The following is a 19,877-nucleotide window of genomic DNA, read 5'->3' as shown; positions in this document are numbered from 1 at the left end:
TAATTCGAAGTTCCACGGATTCCACTTACATAGAAAATGTGTGGGATTTGTGCTGATAATTCAAAGTTAGCAAAGTGTAATTCGAAGTTAGCAAAGTGTAATTCGAAGTTAGCAAAGTGTAATACGAAGTTCCCTGTACTGGTCAGTTCCGTTTGCATGAGCAGGCGCTGTGCCGGTCAGTTCAGTATCCGTGAAATCTGTGTCTAAGGTCCATAGCGCAACTCTGCGTGACCATGAGAGCATTTTGTTTATTGTGTTGTGGGTTCATGTTTGGATACTGTAATTTCTCAAATTTTCGGTGTACTTTTAGTTTCGGTACTTTCGGTGCGTCTGTTTCATACCTAAAATTTCAATATACCGAACAAACACGAACATACATAATCCAATAGGGAACTGCTTCTCTGTACCGAAAATTTCTGTTCACCTAACCTGGCCTGTTGCCCTCATACCGAAAATATTGAGCACCGAAAATTTCTGAAATTAGAGAAATTAGAATGTCCGGCTAATTAGAAATTTTTCCTGGCATTTCGAGGTTGGAATTATCAGGATTCCACCTGTATAGACACATATACCGTAAAGTACCGCCAGAGCGCCCCGTCTCGCGAGAGCGCCCCATAGGCCTCGACCAAATATGCTTGCGCATATTTCCGCATATTTTGTGAGGCTGTTCATATTGGCATATGGAGTGACCAAGGGAATATTGGAATGAAGCCAGCATATAATTCAAATATTTTGAAGAAAATGAGGACAAAACATTCATCACATGGACAAAATGCGTTCAGAAATGTCTTATATGGATGAATTTGGAATTTCACTGACATGTACATATATTATGTACTATCATGAGTAGGCAAGGGTCAAGCATATACCCCAGCCATACTATTCCGCATGTGTTTTGACTTGCACCACAAGCATGATAGCCGTGAAGCCAATGAATATTCCAAGGTTGTAATTTTACTGAAATGATCTACACTTTCTGCTTATGTCGAGTATTATTTTGGCATATATTTTTGCATATCTTGCTAAGCCTTTGGCATATTATGGACGTTTTCCCTGATATGCGACGAGCATAAAAAATTATGCTCTTTTTTTAGCATATTTGGTCGAGGCCTAGCGCCCTACCTTGATTTTACAGCCAGGGAAAGGAAAATCGTTTGGCACAGTCCCACGGAGTTTGTACGGTGTGAGAACCATAGTGTACTAAGGTCACACTAAGCAGGTTTCTGTGGGGAGCTCGAGCGCTCGTGTCCGCTCGATGGTACGGATTGTCTCTACAACGTGCAATATGTGTACAAAGCCGTTCATGTTGTATGACCTACAGATAGGAGACCACCTCCACAATACGACCGCGAAAGGACGAGATGGTGAGGCGCTCTGGTGGTACTTTATGGTAATATGACTAATATCACATTCTAGAAGGGAGGGGAGGGAGGGAGGGGGGGGGGGGGAGACTGAGTGTAGGTAGTTACCTCCCTTGCCTTTTTAACGGACCGTGCATACTACACAATCACATGTACATGGGCCCCGGATGGGGCCTGACCTGGTAAACCTTGCTGGATAGTTTACCATGTGTGATGATGATAGCGTAGTGCGAAGTGAAGGAACTGTTTGTGTATGGAAAACAGTGTTCCTGACTGCAACCATAATGACATACCCCCCCCCCCCCCTCTAGAATAAAGAGGGTCTGAACCGGGGCACGGTCCCACACGGTTCATAGAATCATACAAGAGCGGCCCGGGCCTTGGTACTTTTGTGATATGTTTGGTATGTCTCTATGTGGCCGGATAAACTTGGAAGTGGAGCAGAATTCAAGGAAGTGCCTGCCATAATGTTTGTATGGTTCTGCCTTTCTGTTGAGCAGAGTCCGACCGTCCGCCTTCGACTACTACAATTATTACTCAATCCGGCTGCGGACAGCATACTGTTTCGTTCTTTGTGAACTCATCAGCGCAGCACAGAGGAAATGAGGCCGAACCTGATAGCAATGGAAATAAAAACTTCCAATCAGGCCCGAGCGTACCAATTATTAGTACTCCTACCAAGACGGCAAGAGTATACTGATAAGCATTGTGTATATTATCAAGAGTACATAACCCCTCTTGATACTCTTGATATTAATTATAGAGAGAGATGTGTTGGATGGGGGGGGGGGGGGGGGGGGGTGGAGTGCTCCGACTGTTGTGCGCCAGTGAACCTACGGCATGCAGTCAATCCAACAGCAATGAAGATGATGTCACCGCTCGGAAAATGACACACCAAAAAATCTGAGAAGATTGTCTGTTTTGAATTACATCTTTTGGATGTTGCGATACAGACAGTATTCATGGTATTCAGAGCACTACTCCCCCGGATCTCCGTGTAAGGACTTAGGTGAAATCTTCGATCTAGACTTCAAGAAGACTTGTTGTGGCGTGTTCAGCTCTTCCTTCATTCCTGTTGCGCCTGATTGAGTATGTTTGGAAGGAAAAAGACTGACAAAAACGAGAAAGGTGCTGAGAAACCAAGAAAAGGAAAGGATGATTTGGCCGCAATGTTTGGCCTCCAGATGCCTGACGATGACGACGACGATGATTTGGAAGCCGAACTGGCTGCTTTGCAAGGACACCCTGTAAAGAAGAAGTCTGGGCAAAAGAAAACACCCATGTCTATGGCAGAGATTGAAAAGCTGGCAGCGGCGTCCAAAAAGATCGGTGACGATCTGGACGATGATGATGATGATGAAGACTTTGATGAGAGTGCACTGTTGGCAGAATTGGCGGACTTGAGTGATGATGACGACGAGGATGAGGCTTTGTTGGAAGAGATTGCATCACCAACGCCAAGGCAACGTCCTCCTGCCCCTAGCCACATTACACCGACACAGCAAACAGCACCACCAATGGTTGCGTCGGCACCGGCTACTTTGCCATCTGAAAGCACTGCAGCGTCTTCACCAGCAGGCATTGTGCTTGGCCGCCTAGCTATGTATCAAGCTGCAGTTAAGCATGCCAAAGAGAAGGGCGATACGTCCAAGGCCCGCCGCTATGAGCGTGGCCTCAAGACTCTAGATGCACTGGCAAAGAAAGTGAAGTCTGGTGCTAAAATTGATATGGAAGAGGTGCCACCGGAGTTGCCAGCATCGGCCACCGGTGGTGCTGTGACACAGCCTAGTCCTGCACCTCGCACTAACACTAGCGACACTATCAACAGCAGTGCTTCTGATACTACTGCTGCTGCTGCCGTACAGACTGCAGCCAGCGGCAGCCTATCCGCTGTGCGACCTGCAACGCAAGGTGTATCACCAGTTGCTAAACCGCGCGCTCCCAAGCCTACGCCATCGGCCCAAGTCACCTCTTCACCAGTGCCTCAAAGTAGACCTGCACCTGCAACAACGGCAACTGCAGCAGTAGCAGCTTCCGCAGCTTCACCAACAAGCATGCCATCCTCTCCTCCAGCTGCTGCAGCAGCAGCAGCCGACGGTTCACCAACTCGCCGCTTACTTTCCGAGCGGATGAGCCAATATCTACGTGCATCACGTGCAGCGACAAACCCTGCTGACGTGCGCCAGCTCAAGATCACTGCTGCTCGCTTTCAGAAAGTGATTAAGGCGTACGACAGTGGGCAGCCAATCGACTTGGCTCTAATGCCCCCTCCTCCACCTGGCATGACCAGCAGTCAAAGACAGCCAGAACAGGCATCCCCAGCACAATCTATTGCCGCTACTAGATCTACACCACAAGCTGCTGCTACTGCTGCAGTTTCGGAGCCAGCATCTGAAGCGCAAGCTGAAGCAGCCATTCCAGTACCCACCACCGTTCTGGAAGGTCTTACACAACGCTTGCTCAAGTATAGTACTGCTCAGAAGCAAGCCCAGGAAGCTGGTGAGAGTGGTAAGGTACGGCGAATGGGACGCATTGTTAAGCAGTATCAAGATGCAATCAAAGCCACTAAGGCAAACCGCAAGTTTGACTACACAGAGTTACCTTGCCCACCTGGATACCCTCCGCTTCCGATTGCCGGCCAAGCTACGCCATCACTTGCTGTTGCTCGTGGTGCTGCTGGTGGTGCTAGCCCAGTGAATTCCCTGACTAGCTCCTCTGCTGGCACACCAATCGACTTGGCTAACATGTCTCCTCCTCCGCCTGGCATGACCAGCAGTCAAAGGCAACCAGAACAGGCATCCCCGGTACAATCTATTGCCGCTACTAGATCTACACCACAAGCTGCTGCTACTGCTGCAGCTTCGGAGCCAGCATCTGAAGCGCAAGCTGAAACAGCCATTCCAGTACCCACCACCGTTCTGGAAGGTCTTACACAACGCTTGCTCAAGTATAGTACTGCTCAGAAGCAGGCCCAGGAAGCTGGTGAGAGTGGTAAGGCACGGCGAATGGAACGCATTGCTAAGCAGTATCAAGATGCAATCAAAGCCACTAAGGCAAACCGCAAGTTTGACTACACAGAGTTACCTTGCCCTCCTGGATACCCTCCGCTTCCGATTGCCGGCCAAGCTACGTCATCACTTGTTGCTGCTGCTGGTGCTGCTGCTGCTGGTGCTGCTGCTGCTGCTGCTGCTGCTAGCCCAGTCAATTCCCTGACTAGCTCCTCTGCTGGCACATCGGGTGCGGCGATGTCTGGACAATCCCAAAATGATATTCAGCGGCAGGCTGTCAAGGGCCGTTACGAGGAGTACAAGTCAGCAGCTCTTGCAGCTAAAGGTGCCGGCCGTACTGCGGAAGCCGTGGCATACTTCAAGACTGCCAAGGGCATGGAGGCAATGCTGGCAGCTGCTGAGAGCGGTCTGCCTATCGATATGAGTGAACTGCCTGCGCCCCTCAATCCCTCCACTGCTTCCAGCGTGGAGCAAAAGAAACGCTCGCGCACTGAGGACGATGCGGAGGTATTTGAGCGACTGGCGGAAGTGCTGTCCGAGCAGATTGCCACATGTGCCCAGAATGGTGAGCAGTATAAACTTGCTGGAGATGTGAAGGGAGCATCGGCATTTGAAATTGAAGCAGCTAGCTTGCAAGCTGACCTGGACATGCTGAAGAGCTCTGACAAGTACGGCGAAGCAGCGCCGCGATTCCACTACGAGCAGCGCGAGTTCTCGATCGTTCGGTCGTTCCCGGAAATGGGTGACAGTGATTGTGATGTTGTTTTGGACCAATGTCACAGCTTGCCTCTTCCGTCTGGTTACAAGGAGAAGGATCTGTACACGTATGTCAATGTCACGTTTCCGTTCCCACACGACGATGAGCCCACCGAGAAGACGCACACGGTCAAGTCCAGTGTGAATCCCGTGTTCGACGAGTCTCTGCGCTTCTCCATCGACCGCAAGTCGCGCTCTCTAGCGCGCACCCTCAAGCGTCATCCTGTGCGGCTGGAGGTCATGTACGAGCGTGGCTTTCTGAAGAGTGACCAGTCTTTGGGCGTGGGCTCGATACCTCTTGGTGATCTAGAGACCAATTCGGAAGTGCATGCCAGTGTTGATTTGATGGAGGGGCGCAAAGCTTGCGGTGGCAAAATCGAGGCTCGCATTCGTATCCGTCAACCACTGACAGGCCAAGACATCCAGAAGACCAAGCACAAGTGGCTGGTGATCGATGACTATGCCAACATGAAGAGTCAGAAGCGTACCATTCCGCCACCGCAGGCTGCACAGAGAGTGAAGCAGGGCGCAACATCATCATCATCATCATCTGGCAGCCAGCCACTTCAATGCATTGAAGTGCTCAAGTTTGAAAAGCAGCGACTTGAGAAGATGATGCTGGAGTATCGCAGCAAGAAGCAGCCTATTCCCGCACAGGTTCAGCAGCGTCACAAGGCAGCCAGTGAGCGAGCTGCTGCACTGGAAGCCAAGCTGCGCAGCGGCGGTAAACCTTTTCTCCGCAGCTACCTTGCTCAGCTGAAGGCAGGCGCGGACGAGCAGCAAGCTCGTGCCAAGCAGTTGCTGCAGTCCGGTGACAAGACCGGAGCTCACACTGCCCTGCAGTACAAGAAGCTGATGAGCAGTGAGCTGGAGAAATGGGCAAACTCAAGCCTCTAATGACTGCACCGGCAGGGTCGGGAGTTGTGTGACTGTGGTGTTGCAGCCACTGGATTGCTCTCGCCCACATTGATGGTTGGTCATCACAAACCTTTCCTAAGGCCCTCTTCAGACTACGTACACAGAACATCCAGTACAAAATCACATACAACCTAAAAGGCCACATTTTCCGAGCCTACATTCAGACTACATTTTACATGCAACATGCGGGTAACCTTTAACCCTGCGCAAGGGGTTGCGTGAAGGCAGGGAGTCGTACAAAGTTTGTATGCTTGTACGATTGCCCGGTGCAAGTACGATAAACGCAGGAAAGCTGCCTTATACTGTACAAGGGTTCGCACCCTGCCTGATAGGATTGGGCAGCGTTTTGGGCTTCCCTTCAGATTCTTGTAGTTGTCTTGGAAACTTCTATGTAAATGTGACTTATAGGCTGTTTTGTACCTGGTCTGAAAAGGGCGTAACATGCACATACTTGTATCTATAAATTCTATTTCCCTTAGAAGTAGTTCCCTTCCCTATTGTTTTTTTAACGCCGTTCTCATCTCTTTTTGTATTGGCATGGCTGGACCATTGCTTTCTTACCACAGTTCCGCTCTACTTTCTCGATGTTGCTACTGGCACAGTGCTGAAACAGGTATCTTTAGAGTGTGTGTGTGTAAAAGAAAAATGAAAAATAGGGATTCACTGGCCAGAAAAAAGCCACTTCAATCAGCTGTGTGGTGGATACCAGGCTAAAATTAGTGGCGGTCAATTCATCAGCCTTGCAAGCTGTTGAATGGTGTAATCCCAGCACAAGTTGCTATGTCTAAGATAGCTATCCGCTAGCATCTCTTCCGCGATGGGCAGGTCTGAGGTGTGTGTGTATGTGTGTGAGTGCCAGGTAGTTTGCTTGGTGGGTACACGTATGCCAGATAGTGCGGGGTCTGTTGCCACCGGGCTCAGCTGCTGGAGGGTGTAATGTTGTACCTGCCGCATTTGTTGTTTTCAGGGTTCACACACTTTCTATTGAAGTATACATACCTCTTTTACCATGCACTACTTCTCTCCCTTGGTTACCCACTTGACCACTGAGTTTTGGCAGTGAGCAAGTGCAATGTGTTAGTGTGTGTGTGCACGCACGCATGCTGCCCTCTGCTTCTGGTCCGGCAGTGGATTCCAGTGACACGATTTTCAGTGTGGCAAGTGGCCATCATCAGTGGGTGAGCATCTACAGTTGAAATAAACTATAGTGAGTACAATAATGATAACTGTGTATGCCACTAGATCTGAAATAACACGAGACTGCACGGATGCTTTACTGTGAAAGTGTGATGCTACCCCCCGCCCGCAGGAGTGTACCTGTGTGATGTACAGAGCAGGGAGTCGTAAAACACGGCATTTACGACTCCCAGGTACAGAGTAATAGTTCAGACCTGAGAGCAGAAAGAGCGATCAACATCAGAAAAGAACATATCGGCACTTTCATTTCGTACTTGCACGGCCGCGACTAAATGCCCGGGCTGTGCAAAGCATCGGAGAGCCCCCCTTCCCTTTCCTCTCATCTCCCATGCACTATACGCGTGTGATCACAGTGGATGAGGGTGGGCATACACAGTACCGCCTGGTTGAGATTCTGGCTTTGAGGAATACATCAGCATTGCTATACGGTAGCGGGTTCGACCTCATTTCTCTGTGTAGCGTTGATGAGTCCACACCAGGGAGCACTAAAAAAATAAACAGTTTTTTAGTACTCCTGGTCCACACAGAAATTCGAAGCAGTACCGTCCGTAGGTCGACTGCATTGTATGGTATTATTATAAAGATCATTCTGCAATCAGCTTCCAAAAGGCACAAAATAAAGTCTTCTGCTGCAATCAATATCTGGAGAAACACTACTTCACTACATAATACAAACATAGAGTGCATGGCAAGTAAACACAGGGTGGCGGCGAGCACGTAACCGGCAGTGTGCACTGTATAGGCCACCACCAGTCGGCGATCGCTGATGCACAAGACTGTGAAGGAGCTCGGCGGAAGGGATTTCAACATGCAGCTCACAGCGGTCTCAGTCTCAGAGTTGCACGTGGCCGAGGTAATACAATGGCAACTCGCAGTGCAACACATCTCAAGGCACTCTGTGCCCACAAGCTCCCGCTGGCGGGGATGTGATGATACCGAGCATGTAAAGACCTTGCTGTACACAAAGCATAACAGGTCTATAGTAGCTTTACACTGAAGTACACAGTCAATAGGCGTTAAAGGCTAACGGGTGCCAATCAACTTGACGTGGTATAAACTTCCGTGGATAGAAAGACATGTCAGCAGGTGGATGACCTCTTGAATTGTTTCCCATCAACAGTGGCAAATTTCTCACTCTTCCTGACACTGAAGACGGCCGGATTGGCTCGAGTTTCCTGCAGTGAAGAAGAAGAAAAACCAATCATCAGAATTAGATACCATTGGAGAACTCAAATCTGTCAGGCTTCCAAAGAAGCAAGATATCAACACGGTCGCATGTGCCTCGGGTACGTAGGCACGCGCATGCACGACGCTTTTAGTGACATTTTGCATACAAATCCCCATCTAGTAGGGCACAGTCACCCAGTTTCAGTGGAAGTGCGCGAGTTCGATTGGGAATAAAGGAGGAAGGGAGCACCTCAGCTTCCTCGGACCAAGACCATTCGACTCGGCACCATTTTAGGGTATATTTCCCCTTTAATTTTAGTGTTCATCTGAGCGAAGAGAAGACGTAGAACCTGCTCTTTTCGTTCCCACGCTAAGGGTACTGTGTGCGGCACAGGCTAGTACTGCATGAATATGATGCTCAAGCCTGATGGATTTAATTCGCCAATAAATAGTCAAGGTGCAACGGCTTCACACATAAACACAGCAGATTCGAAGGCAGTTTCTGCATGCGACACACCATGCACACAACACTTCACAAGGCTCTGAGAAAAATGCACTTGGAATCTGGAAATCATAGCATAGAACTGCTAGGCCATATCCACTGAAATGTTCTGCAAATTTTACAATATATTATAGAGAGTATAAAGACATACAAATTTCGCATTCCTCAACGGTGTCATCCTAAGCACAAGCATACTAAAGGGAAGAGAAAACATTTATTATGTTATTGCTTTGGATGCTTCTTTCGTCTTGTCATGCTATTTTCAACAAGGCAACACTTGTGCTCGTAAAAATACCAAAAAACAATTTTGAGATTTCTTTTAGTGCCATCAATTATTCCAGGAAGGAATGCTCAAACCATTGTCATCCCACTACACAAACGTATGCACTTACTAAGATCCACATGAGAGCTTGGTGTCCGCGGCTCTTGGAAAGCGCGGCTCATCTATTTTTCGATGCCAGTCGGCGAAATCAGCAAATCGGGTAAAGTAGTTTCTTCCATATTGAAAGAAAGGCCAAGATGGTGTATGCGATTCAAAATTTCTACTCAGCGTCAAAGAACAACATTGAATTCATCATCTTCCATTGCTGCAATGGCAAAAGAGCCAAGGCAGGCCGCGAGAAAGGCCACAACAACTGCCAAATTTCTCCCCCAACTGCCATTATCGTCGTCATCTTCACCAATAGGCAATACAGTTTTGTGCAAACCCTTTCCCGCGGGATTGGAAAACGGCCCTCACATCACTGTAGGTCTACATGATGTACGTGTACAACTCATGAGCTCATGCTCATTGGCCCGGTGCATGGACCATGTGGACTGCGTAGATCTACTCTGCATAGGCCAGGGCACTTTGTGATTACTCCGACCAACTCATTCAGCATCAGTTCCCCTATGGCTATGCCTATGGTGGTTGAACCGTTCAATGATAGGTTTTGCTGAAAGTTAGCTGGCGCTGATGGAAATTGTCGACCCGAGACTTGGCGATCGCGAGGAAGGTAAACAAATTATAATGTTAAAATGAAAATGAAGTGCAGCATGCTAGCTGTGCAAATTTTCATCGTTTTTGAATATTTGAATACTAGTATTCCCAAAAATCTTGTCAATTTTTCGGACAAAAGAAATAATTATCATGTGGAAAGTCCTCCAATTCCCGCCCAAGTACGGTACATGTACATAGTACATACCCTTTGGCCTTTGAAACAAGCCGCCAGGCGCTAGGCGTTTCCCAGGCTACCGTAGAATCCCGCGGATAAGCCCATCAGCTTATCTGTTTCACAAGGACATTCCGGTGGGCTTATACGAGAACATGGGCTTATACGCGGGCATGGGCTTATACGCCGGCACCAAAATTGCGCTATTGAAAAGCACCAAGGAAGTGAGAAGTACATTGCTGAACACCACTGTGCAATCAAAAACAACCGATGATTGTGTTGAAAACTTGAAATGTACGAAGAAAAAACCCCAACCCAACATGTACTTCGTGCATGGTACGACCTGGGGCCCATGGGCTTGTACGACGAAGCTTCGTGATGTTCGAACTACCCCTGGGCTTATGTGCGAGCATGGGCTTTTACGCGGGTGGGCTTATCCGCGGCATTCTACGGTATTGTACAGTATGCTTATGGAGATCAACAATGTAGGCATGAAATGCAGAATAGCATGCGGAAGCCACAGTTTCATTCAAGACTGGCCGCCTGTACAGCATACTGTATCAGTACAGCACAGAACAGCTGCACAGGAATTCAAATTCCATGAAAAATGGTTCAAATTACAGGATACACCCTGCAACACATTCTCACCAGGTACGCATACCACACGGCGGCAATCTGTGTTGAGGGCCACGCAGATTTTTCAATCTGTTTAATTCCCAACAATAGGGAGGTTTAGTCCCGCGTAATCCGTGGGTACTTTACGTGTGTGTACCACGTGATACTCAGTGACCCACGTACAGACGTTTTCTGATTCACGACATACCGTGTATGGAGGCTTACCCACGTTCCGCCAGAACGTGGGTGAAAATCAGAATGGAGCGCATTGTGCGAGCTATGAGGGTGCTCAGCTGAAGAAGTTTCCGAAGCACGAAATCGAAATATTCGATGAGCTTCTAAGGCCCGGGTAGCTTTGTCTTTGACCAGGTTTGGGCCTTTCGCTTCATGCTTTTGTTGTTCCGTGTGACTAAACATAACATTGCAACGTGGATGCCCTTCATCCACTTTACGTGTATCACCCACGTACGCGTTTCCGTTACGTGGGAACTAAACTTCCCTAATGTATTCAAACTACAGTACCGGTACAGTACCAGTATATGCATTTACTATCCACTCGATTTTCTGCTTATAACCAACGATCAGGAGTACATAAATCCAGAGTGTGCAGCTCCGCCTCTATGCTGGATCAGACCGATCCCACTGCGAAGTGTTTTTGTTTAGGTCATCATGAGTCATAGAAAATCTGCCGTGCCATGGGTTCAGTGCTAAATCACCGTATCACTAAGGTGAGAATGGGAAAATCGGGTGCTTTTTTCACCTTTCGTACAACAAGTAGCAATGCGCAAGAGAAATTACCTTTGTAGAAAAAAAGAAAAAAAGGACCAAGGAACTACAAGTTACGCTTTAATGTCCACTAACACCACCAGTTACTATACAATCAGCTCATGCGATAACATTGCACGACACTGACCGACGGTATTGACGTTCTACAACTAACTGGCTAACAGTGTCGTGCAATGTTATCGCATGAGGTGAGTGTTTAGTAACTGGTGGTGTTAGTGGACATGATAGCGTAACCTGTAGCTCCTTGGTCGTTTTTCTTTTCTACAAATTTATCCTTGGCTCTCCATCCGAGAAATTGCCGTCATCATGATACAGTAAGATGAACATGCAAACTGGTGTGAGATGCAGCAAAGGTGAGTCGCTATGACATAAACAAAAAAACTGTCTCCCAGAGTTGCATACTCTGGTCTATTGTACTCTTGCTACGATATTGACGTAAATGCGGTGTGAATATTTGACGACTCCCTGGTGCACATGTCCTGAATGAAAGAATCGGGGACTCCCCGGCCCCGGTACATGTACGTAGTACATTGTGTGCTGCACTTGCCTGCAACCTGAGAGGTCGACCGGTCACGGGTTCGAGCCCCCCCTCCCCATGGCTGCACATGTGACTGCAAAATCCCCGTGATGCAGCTCACCAGATCAAGGTATGGGTCCGGTTCACTCAGTAGATCCGGGTCAAGTGAGCAGTACCCCGGTGCTGAGAGGTGGGCTCACACCCCAGTATGGCATCTTCCCCATGTCTCACCCCCAGTACAGTAGCCATACTGGCCGAAATGAAGAAAAAAGGAGAAAATCAGGCAATACAATTTTTTTTTTAAATAAGTGACGAGGCGTCGTACAGATCTATCCAGCCTAAGGATGCGTTATTGAAATTCCTCCAAGCTCTCCAAACTTCTGAGGTGGTTGAAACTTGGAGATTCCCGTGTTTTTGGATCTAAGCACGCAGACCAGCAAGAAGCACACATGCTCCCAGGTGCAAACGACAACATACACGCGTCAAGTACCCCATGTCAATACCCCATGTCAAGTACCCCATGTACATATACATGCTCATGTCTCACAAGACGGCGGCCCGTTTGGCGTTAGCACTTGAAAGGTCATTGAGAGATCCAAGAGAACTTTTTTCAAGGAACCAGCAGGAAACTAAGAACATCCTATTAAGATTTGCCGAAAATGGAACATCTGAGCACAGGGTATAGTATGTGTGCATCCGGTACACATTCACCATTCAGGTATTTGTTGTAATTGTATGAGCTCTCTACACAGTGGTATGTACACATTGAGGGCGCTGATGCCGGTCATTCCATTTGCCGAGCAGGAGCATTGCGGCATGCCTGCAGTTTGACTAGTTCACATGATGCACTGCCAGTCTATCAACCCGCAGCCTACTTGCAGTCTATTTTTGAGCTAAACTTGGGCATCGCAGTGCATTGTGAACCCTAGGGTGACACTACACGTGTGGTGTTTGGGTTTCGCTGTGACGATATGCGATGCACACTTACCCGCTCTGGGCTGGGATGTTATGCACTCTTGCTGTGATCTAGGTTGATTTCATTGTTTAACCCTGCATTGGTTAGTTTGTTGGTAAAGCGAGCCTGATGTTGTGCCCTTAAGAAACACTCCAGCAGTACACACACTTGCATATAGTAAGCGAATTGCTAATGTTCTTTTGATTGCAGAACTTCAATACGCGGACACACAACATTGTGGACAGTTCAGTTCGGACCAGCAGTATGGCAAACAAGACTTCATCAGTGGACGGTGGTGCGCCTGTGTCCTCCAGCTTGTCGTCGCGTATTGTCACCGAGATCAACATTTACCCTATCAAGTCATGCAAGGCTGTGTGTGTCGAATCGATCACCGTGGACAAGCTAGGCCTGACGGATGATCGACGTCTCATGCTGATCGACAGCAACAACCGCTTTCTGCACCAGCGCAAATTTCCCAAGCTGGCCACAGTCATAGCGGTGATCAAGCAGAACAACACACTGCATCTCTCGGCACCCAACAAGGCGCCGGCCGTCGTTGAGATATGCCGGGTGTCGCGTGCAGATCGACCCGTCCGCAATGTCGGAGTCTGGCAAGCAACTCTCCCGGCTATTGACCAGGGCGACGAGGCTGCAGCCTGGTTTCAGTCGATATTCGACTCGTCGCAATCGTTTGCTCGTCTTGTCGCCATGCCAGAGCTTGACTCAGAAGAGTGTGTTCCTCGGCCAATCCCGTTCCCGGCCTCGTGTCCCAAGATCCCAGATCGGCAAGTGGGTTTCTCCGACTCTGGGCCAATCTTGGTCCTATCCGAAGAGTCACTGGCCGATCTAAATGCACGATATGAAGCTGGCTGGCAACAGTCAGTGCCCATGACACGTTTCAGACCAAACATTGTCGTGAAGGGTGGCGGTGTGGAGGCGTTCGACGAAGATAGGTGGCTGGTTGTGCAGATTGGCTCTGTTCCATTCCTGGCTTATCAGAAAGCAACGGTGAGCGGCTTCCTGCTCTCCTCAGAAACTCATTCTCTGCTGGAACGTGACCGATTTTGGATGTTTTTTTTTCTCACATGACTGTTACTTGTACATGTAGTTTATTGTGATCACTGGCTGGTAGGGTATTGTGATCACTGGCTGGTAGGGTATTGTGATCACTGGCTGGTAGGGTATTGTGATCACTGGCTGGTAGGGTATTGTGATCACTGGCTGGTAGGGTATTGTGATCACTGGCTGGTAGGGTATTGTGATCACTGGCTGGTAGGGTATTGTGATCACTGGCTGGTAGGGTATTGTGATCAGTGACTGGATGTGTTTTGCAGTGCTAAGTCCGCTGGCCAATGTAAACAGATCATGCTCGGCTTGCCGCTTTGGGCTCACACATCACCAAGGTGAACAAAGGGCAGATTTACCTGGGGGGTTTCACCAGCTGCCTGCTGTGTTGTGCGTTTGTTGATCACTGGCAAAATGAAGCTACGGCGAGCGCACTGACTGTAATCAGCACTTCTTCTGCTGCCATCTCTGCAGTGTCAGCTACTTCGAAGTACCTGTACTTGATGTGATTAGAATAACTTAGGTTATGTGCGTGGCCTGTGCAGATTGTAACTTAAAATGAAAACACCATACACCATCCATGGCTTGGTTACTACCGCACCGCGCTAGCAGTTTAATTTTTTTAATTTTTTTTATGAACAATCCTGACTGATTCACGCATGCTTTCTACTTTTGCCTGTGTCTTGTGTGCCATTAGCGGTGCAAAATGACCGGTGTTGATCAGGCGACAGGTGAGGTGGACAAGGTTGGACCACTGGAAGCGCTGAGGACGTATCGCGCTACACGCGGCCCTGCACACGCCGAGTTTGGCCAGTACCTGGTTCCCCTGAAGGTTGGTGGTGCCATTAACGTTGGCGACGCTGTGAAAGTGCTCGGGTACAAAAAAGGTTGAAGGTGTCGTCCGGCACACTACGTGCGCGCGCGCACATACCCTCGCCAGAACTCAGTGTCATGTGCTGTGGTGCCCATCCCACAGTCCTACACTTTCCTCGATGGTACGTGTATCTTGCGGCGTATCATACGGTTTGATCATTCAGTGTGGGGTTTTGTGCACGGTGTGTCTGGGTGTGTTCCAATTCCATGAGCAATGCTGTTCATAAAGCTGCAAGTGCTCGTTGGGCAACAGCACTATGGCCAGACTGCCATGTACGATGTACATGTACTGTGCTGGGTGCACTTGATCAACTGTTGGAGCAGTGAGGTCTACGTCACTACTAGCTTTTTTATTTTATTTATTTTTTACTTGAAACCACGCACCCAATTCCTAAAACATTTCCCACAAGGAGGAAATGGCAAAACAACAGACTAACAAGACATTGACTGAATGGGGCTGTTTACGCTACTCTCTGCAATTTGCATGCCACATCTAATGGGAGTATGCTGATACAGTTCTCTTATATCCCATCCCCCAACGGTTGAACACGAATACCATCGTTAATGGAATTAGGAAGTTTTTCGCTGAATTATAGGATAAGTATGTGGTTTGGGAATTAGGACTTTTTTTAAAGTTTTTCACCTACATAGAAATATGAGTAAAGGGTGCGTATCACGCTGATCACACCTCTTCACACGTCTATCACCAGTGCATGACTAGGATTTTCTATGTTTCTATGTGCGTGAGATTTTTTATAGGTTTTTTTTACTAGTAATTGGAAGTAAGTTTAATACTGCGCAGATTTCAGCAATATTACTGACACCTACACCTACATGTATTTCTATTGCTTGTAGGAATTCCCCTAACAGTGTTACGAAGCCAGGATCATTGACAGTTGCAGTAGGCATTGTCTTTTCACAATCTTTCTCAATAGATAGCAATGAAAAATATCAATTGTGCACTCATAACCATGTATAAACAATTAAAATGAAACAATTCCAGAGCGTTTTCATTGCTATTTTACGACTGTTGTCTCCTCGTCGGTTATTTCTCAATAGACACAAGTGATTTTACTGTGATGGCATCTTCGTTGCCTTTGTGTCGGGCAGATGGACACAAATCCTGCCATACGAAGAAAAGGCTTTTTAAGTGCAAGTTTACTGATTGATGTGTGTGTAGGGAAAAGATGTTAGTCCACTTCTCCAGCACAAAGCATCACGGTCAAATACCGGTAGGTGCAAAGTGAGGAGAAGACGAGAAACTCAAAGAGTGAGAGCACTGGGTGTGACACTGTGCAACCATAGCGCGATGCCGGTGAAGTGAGACAAACCTGTTGATGTTCCGAGGAGTCAAACTGTTCGACTTCTGTAGGTGTTCACACCATCCGGCTGTGTGCAGTGACGGCGGTGGACACGCCAGTGGGTTGCGTGACCTTCCTCATTCACCTAGTTGTTTCTAGTGAGGAGGCAGCGAATACTATGTTTAGAGTGCCTCCATATGTTTGTTAATTTAACAGTGTTTGTTGTGCCAGACTATGACCGGATAGCAGCTACTAGTATTCCAATGCTTCTAGTATGGTCAGACAGCAGCTACTAGTATCCTACTGGAGTACTGCTTCTGTTCCTGGCCCCAATAGGCTTTACAGTGCCCATGGTAAGAATTCTGAGCTTGTCTTTTTGTTTAAAAATTGTTTTGCTTGAAGTACATGGCTTTAGCTGTTTGGTGTGCCAACCTCAACGCAGGATCACGCTTCAGCATTATCGATTTCTGCCCATCTTACGGACCTGGGTGAAGTGCTTGCTTGCTGGAGAGGGAGACGCTCATCATCGCCATGTCCACTAGTAAGACTCTACTGTAGTGCCTTGGCTGCTTCTATTCCTTTCATGCAGTGAAACAGTTTAAAACTTCAGTTTAACGTTCCTCCGGGGTGCACACTGTAATCTGTAATTCCTAGCCGAGGTTCTGTACAACTGTATGTCCCAGGGCAAAAGACTGGGAAAGGAGATGCAGGCAGGCTCCTCAATACTGTAAAAGCCATATATAACGAAGTGCTAACTCTAACGAGTTAACGAGGAGAATTCTGTCATTAAAATAGAAATCGTTAAACTGAAATCGATACATAATTATACTGTCCTATTGAGCGTTGAGAATGAGTGAGAATCGTTACCTTTGGTACAGTTGAACATCGATTATCCGACCACCTCTGGGCAGACAACTGTCAGGCGGTGTTCAGATAAGGCAAATGGTCCGGATAAGAAAAAACTGTCACTCACACACTTTCAGTGGTATTACTAGCCGCACGACCTTTTTACTTTTTACTTTTCAAAATTTTCGTATTTTTTGAATGGCTCACTACATGCACAGTGCGTACTCTACGGCACGTGCGCCCAAAAAAACTGTTACGGATAATCGAATGGTCGGATAGTCGATGTGCGGATAATCGATGTTCAACTGTACTCGTAAACTAGTCAATTTTGGGAAATCGTTATATATGCGCCTCGTTAGAATAATGGCTTTTACAGTATGTACTTTACATATCCAATGTTACGGGGAAAGTATTTCCGTGTGTTGTATCCAGGGCACTTTATAGTTTACTGTAAAACCGGAAAGTTTAGACCAAGAAGTTTACGTTTTGTAATTTTGGCATGATTACGTGCGGAAAGTTTAACGATGGCTACCTGGCCACCCATCTGTATGTGCATCTTTACACAGACATCTCAAACCGGGTTCGCGATAATGTTTCTTCAAGTAACGAAAAAATTGGTCGTTAAAACGTTAGACCGTTTGTGACTCGTTCGATTTTCCGGTTTTACAGTATATTGAAGTTTCGTATTGGGTACTTTTTACTCAAGTTTCATGTTCCTACTAGTACCGTTGAGCTGATCTCTCTACAATTGTAGGCCCGCTGTCCTGCCCGTGGTAGTTTGACTTGACCAAGCCTACATGGTTTCTATTCCAGTCGTACTGTACGGTTTGTAGGTCGATGGTTGTTGCTGGTTCAATGGCTCGGTATACATGTACATGTACGGTGTTTTATGGTGAAAAAGGAGGACGAAATGTTACGAGTTATGACTAACTGTCCACCAACGTAACCAGATCTTATACAGTCAGCGAGTGCCATCCGAGTTGTACAGTGTTTTCTTCTTCTTTGTACACACAACTTGTGTGGAGGATACACAGCTTTCGTACCGTTGTGGCTTGACGTCAAGTTTAGACATGTACAGTTTGTACATCCGCGTTACCACTGGCTATACAATTGTGTTTTAAAAGTTAAAACACAACTAGCTTGGGAAGTTTCGCTCATGCCAGGCTGCCACCATGCATGATTATAAGTAATTACTTCAGTATTATAACCAAAGTTTGACGTGGGTGATGAAATGATGGTGATTTCCATCACCTGACTGTGTAGTACAGTCAACTTTGCGTATAACGACACTCGACGGGGCATCAGAAAAGTATCGTTATTCGCGAAGTCTCCTTGTACCCAAAGTCTCATTATATGTATACAGGTAGATGGGACTTTGCTCTGGACATGGGAATTCTGTCGTTATTCGCGAATTGTCGTTATATCCGCAGTCGTTATTAGCGAAGTTGACTGTACTGTGCCACCAGAGTTCTACTGCTACAGTACAATCAGGTAGGAACGATAATCCTAGGGCATGCTGGCTGGAATTGCTGCTGAGACTTAGAAGAATGTGCTGGATTGAAATTGCCAGATGAAACGGCCTTTCACCAACCTCGGAGAAAGTGCAGAGAAATTAGGGCGGTTCTGGTCTACGTGAGGGGAGCACAGCGCGAAGATATGAGTACTCGCGTTGGTGGGCTTCACAAATCATGAAGAAGATGCTCTGCAACTTCACGCAAAGCAAAGGAATCACATTAAAATGTGTACTGGGAATTTCCGTTCCGAATTTGTGGAAGACTTTCATTGTGAGTTCTGTTCAAAGGCAGTACATCGCACTGGTACGTGCACAGTTCGTTCGCTGTGTCCGTTGTGGCTTGTTGTAGATAGTTGTTCACTGTGTAGTGTGTACCGATAGTGTGCATCTCCAGGTCCCTCTATGGGCAACACCATTCCTATGCTTGTGTGTCAAAGTACTTCAATGCTGCATTTCCTCTGGGGATGCATGTAATGCATTTCCTCTGGGGATGTATGTAATGCATTTCCTCTGGGGATGTATGTAATGCATTTCCTCTGGGGATGTATGTAATGCATTTCCTCTGGGGATGTATGTAATGCATTTCCTCTGGGGATGTATGTAATGCATACTCGATTACAGTATTGTAATTTTCATCCATCCTACGGTGCTTCAAGAATATTAGAGGGAAATTTCAATTCCGAAAGTTTGAAGTATCACTAGACCTGGTGCATATGTATATGTGTGCTAAGGTCATACTTTAGATGGCGACAATGTCACATTTAGTGCAGCTATAATCATTAATGGTATTCTCACTTGAGTGACCAGTGTCTGGGCTATGACAGAGGAGAGCTATGATATCTTGGAAAATAAAGACGGTTTTGCAGTGCACAAGTTCACGTCCCGACAGTGAGCATGACTCATGGTGACTCATGGTGACTCATGGTGACTCATGGTGACTCATAGTGACTGGTACGCGGAGAACACATGTAGTATATTATTCGTTCGTTCTTTGAATTGGTATTCGGGCAAAACATCATTCGTACATGTACATGTACTTGTAAGTCATGGTTCGTTTCATCACTAAATTGTCCTCACATTCTCATAGCTGCAGCACTATCAGTTCTCAAGATGTCTGCTCGTATACTGGCCGGTGTCGGGGTAAGCCGGTACTGTCAGTCATTGCTAGCTGATTTGCACGTACAATGTAGCTGGTTTGTGCTGTGGATGGGGAATCCTGCAAGTAGCTGGTTTTACATGTGACCGGATAGTGTAATTGGAAACTACATTGTATAGAAGCACTGGGAAGGATTTACGCTGAAGGCAGATTACACGTTGCTCGGTTACAGCCGAGACTGTCTCTTTGC

General features: G+C 47.2%; 2 protein-coding genes across 3 annotated transcripts; both read left to right on the top strand.

The window, feature by feature from the left end:
* The first annotated feature begins 2,308 nt into the window (after nt 1-2,308).
* Nucleotides 2,309-6,657, top strand: LOC135804666 (coiled-coil and C2 domain-containing protein 1-like). The gene has a single exon (XM_065318589.1). The coding sequence runs from the start codon at nt 2,453-2,455 to the stop codon at nt 6,020-6,022; it is 3,570 nt and encodes a 1,189-aa protein (XP_065174661.1). The 5' UTR covers nt 2,309-2,452; the 3' UTR covers nt 6,023-6,657.
* Nucleotides 6,658-9,747: 3,090 nt separating this feature from the next.
* On the top strand, nt 9,748-16,690 carry LOC135804665 (mitochondrial amidoxime-reducing component 1-like). 2 transcript variants are annotated; one of them, XR_010551074.1, is made up of 4 exons: nt 9,748-9,904; nt 13,144-13,941; nt 14,696-14,993; nt 16,615-16,690. XR_010551074.1 is itself a non-coding variant. In XM_065318588.1 (3 exons), the coding sequence occupies exons 2-3, from the start codon at nt 13,198-13,200 to the stop codon at nt 14,888-14,890; spliced, it is 939 nt and encodes a 312-aa protein (XP_065174660.1). In that variant the 5' UTR covers nt 9,748-9,904; nt 13,144-13,197; the 3' UTR covers nt 14,891-15,871. The 2 variants fall into 2 exon arrangements, 1 of the variants encoding a protein (XP_065174660.1); XM_065318588.1 differs by lacking the exon at nt 16,615-16,690 and having other exon boundaries at nt 14,696-15,871.
* The last annotated feature ends 3,187 nt before the right edge of the window (nt 16,691-19,877 follow it).

This window comes from Sycon ciliatum, chromosome 1, assembly GCF_964019385.1.
Source record: "Sycon ciliatum chromosome 1, ocSycCili1.1, whole genome shotgun sequence".
NCBI classification, from domain to species: Eukaryota; Metazoa; Porifera; class Calcarea; order Leucosolenida; family Sycettidae; genus Sycon; species Sycon ciliatum.
Note: the sequence above shows the minus strand (reverse complement) of the source record. Positions and strands in the feature narration are given on the sequence as shown.

Coding starts and splice junctions, on each gene's coding strand:
- LOC135804666 (XM_065318589.1), top strand. CDS start 2,453: ATGTTTGGAAGGAAAAAGACTGACAAAAACGAGAAAGGTGCTGAGAAA.
- LOC135804665 (XM_065318588.1), top strand. CDS start 13,198: ATGGCAAACAAGACTTCATCAGTGGACGGTGGTGCGCCTGTGTCCTCC. Junction 13,942..14,695: donor TGGCTTATCAGAAAGCAACG/GTGAGCGGCTTC, acceptor GTGTGCCATTAG/CGGTGCAAAATGACCGGTGT.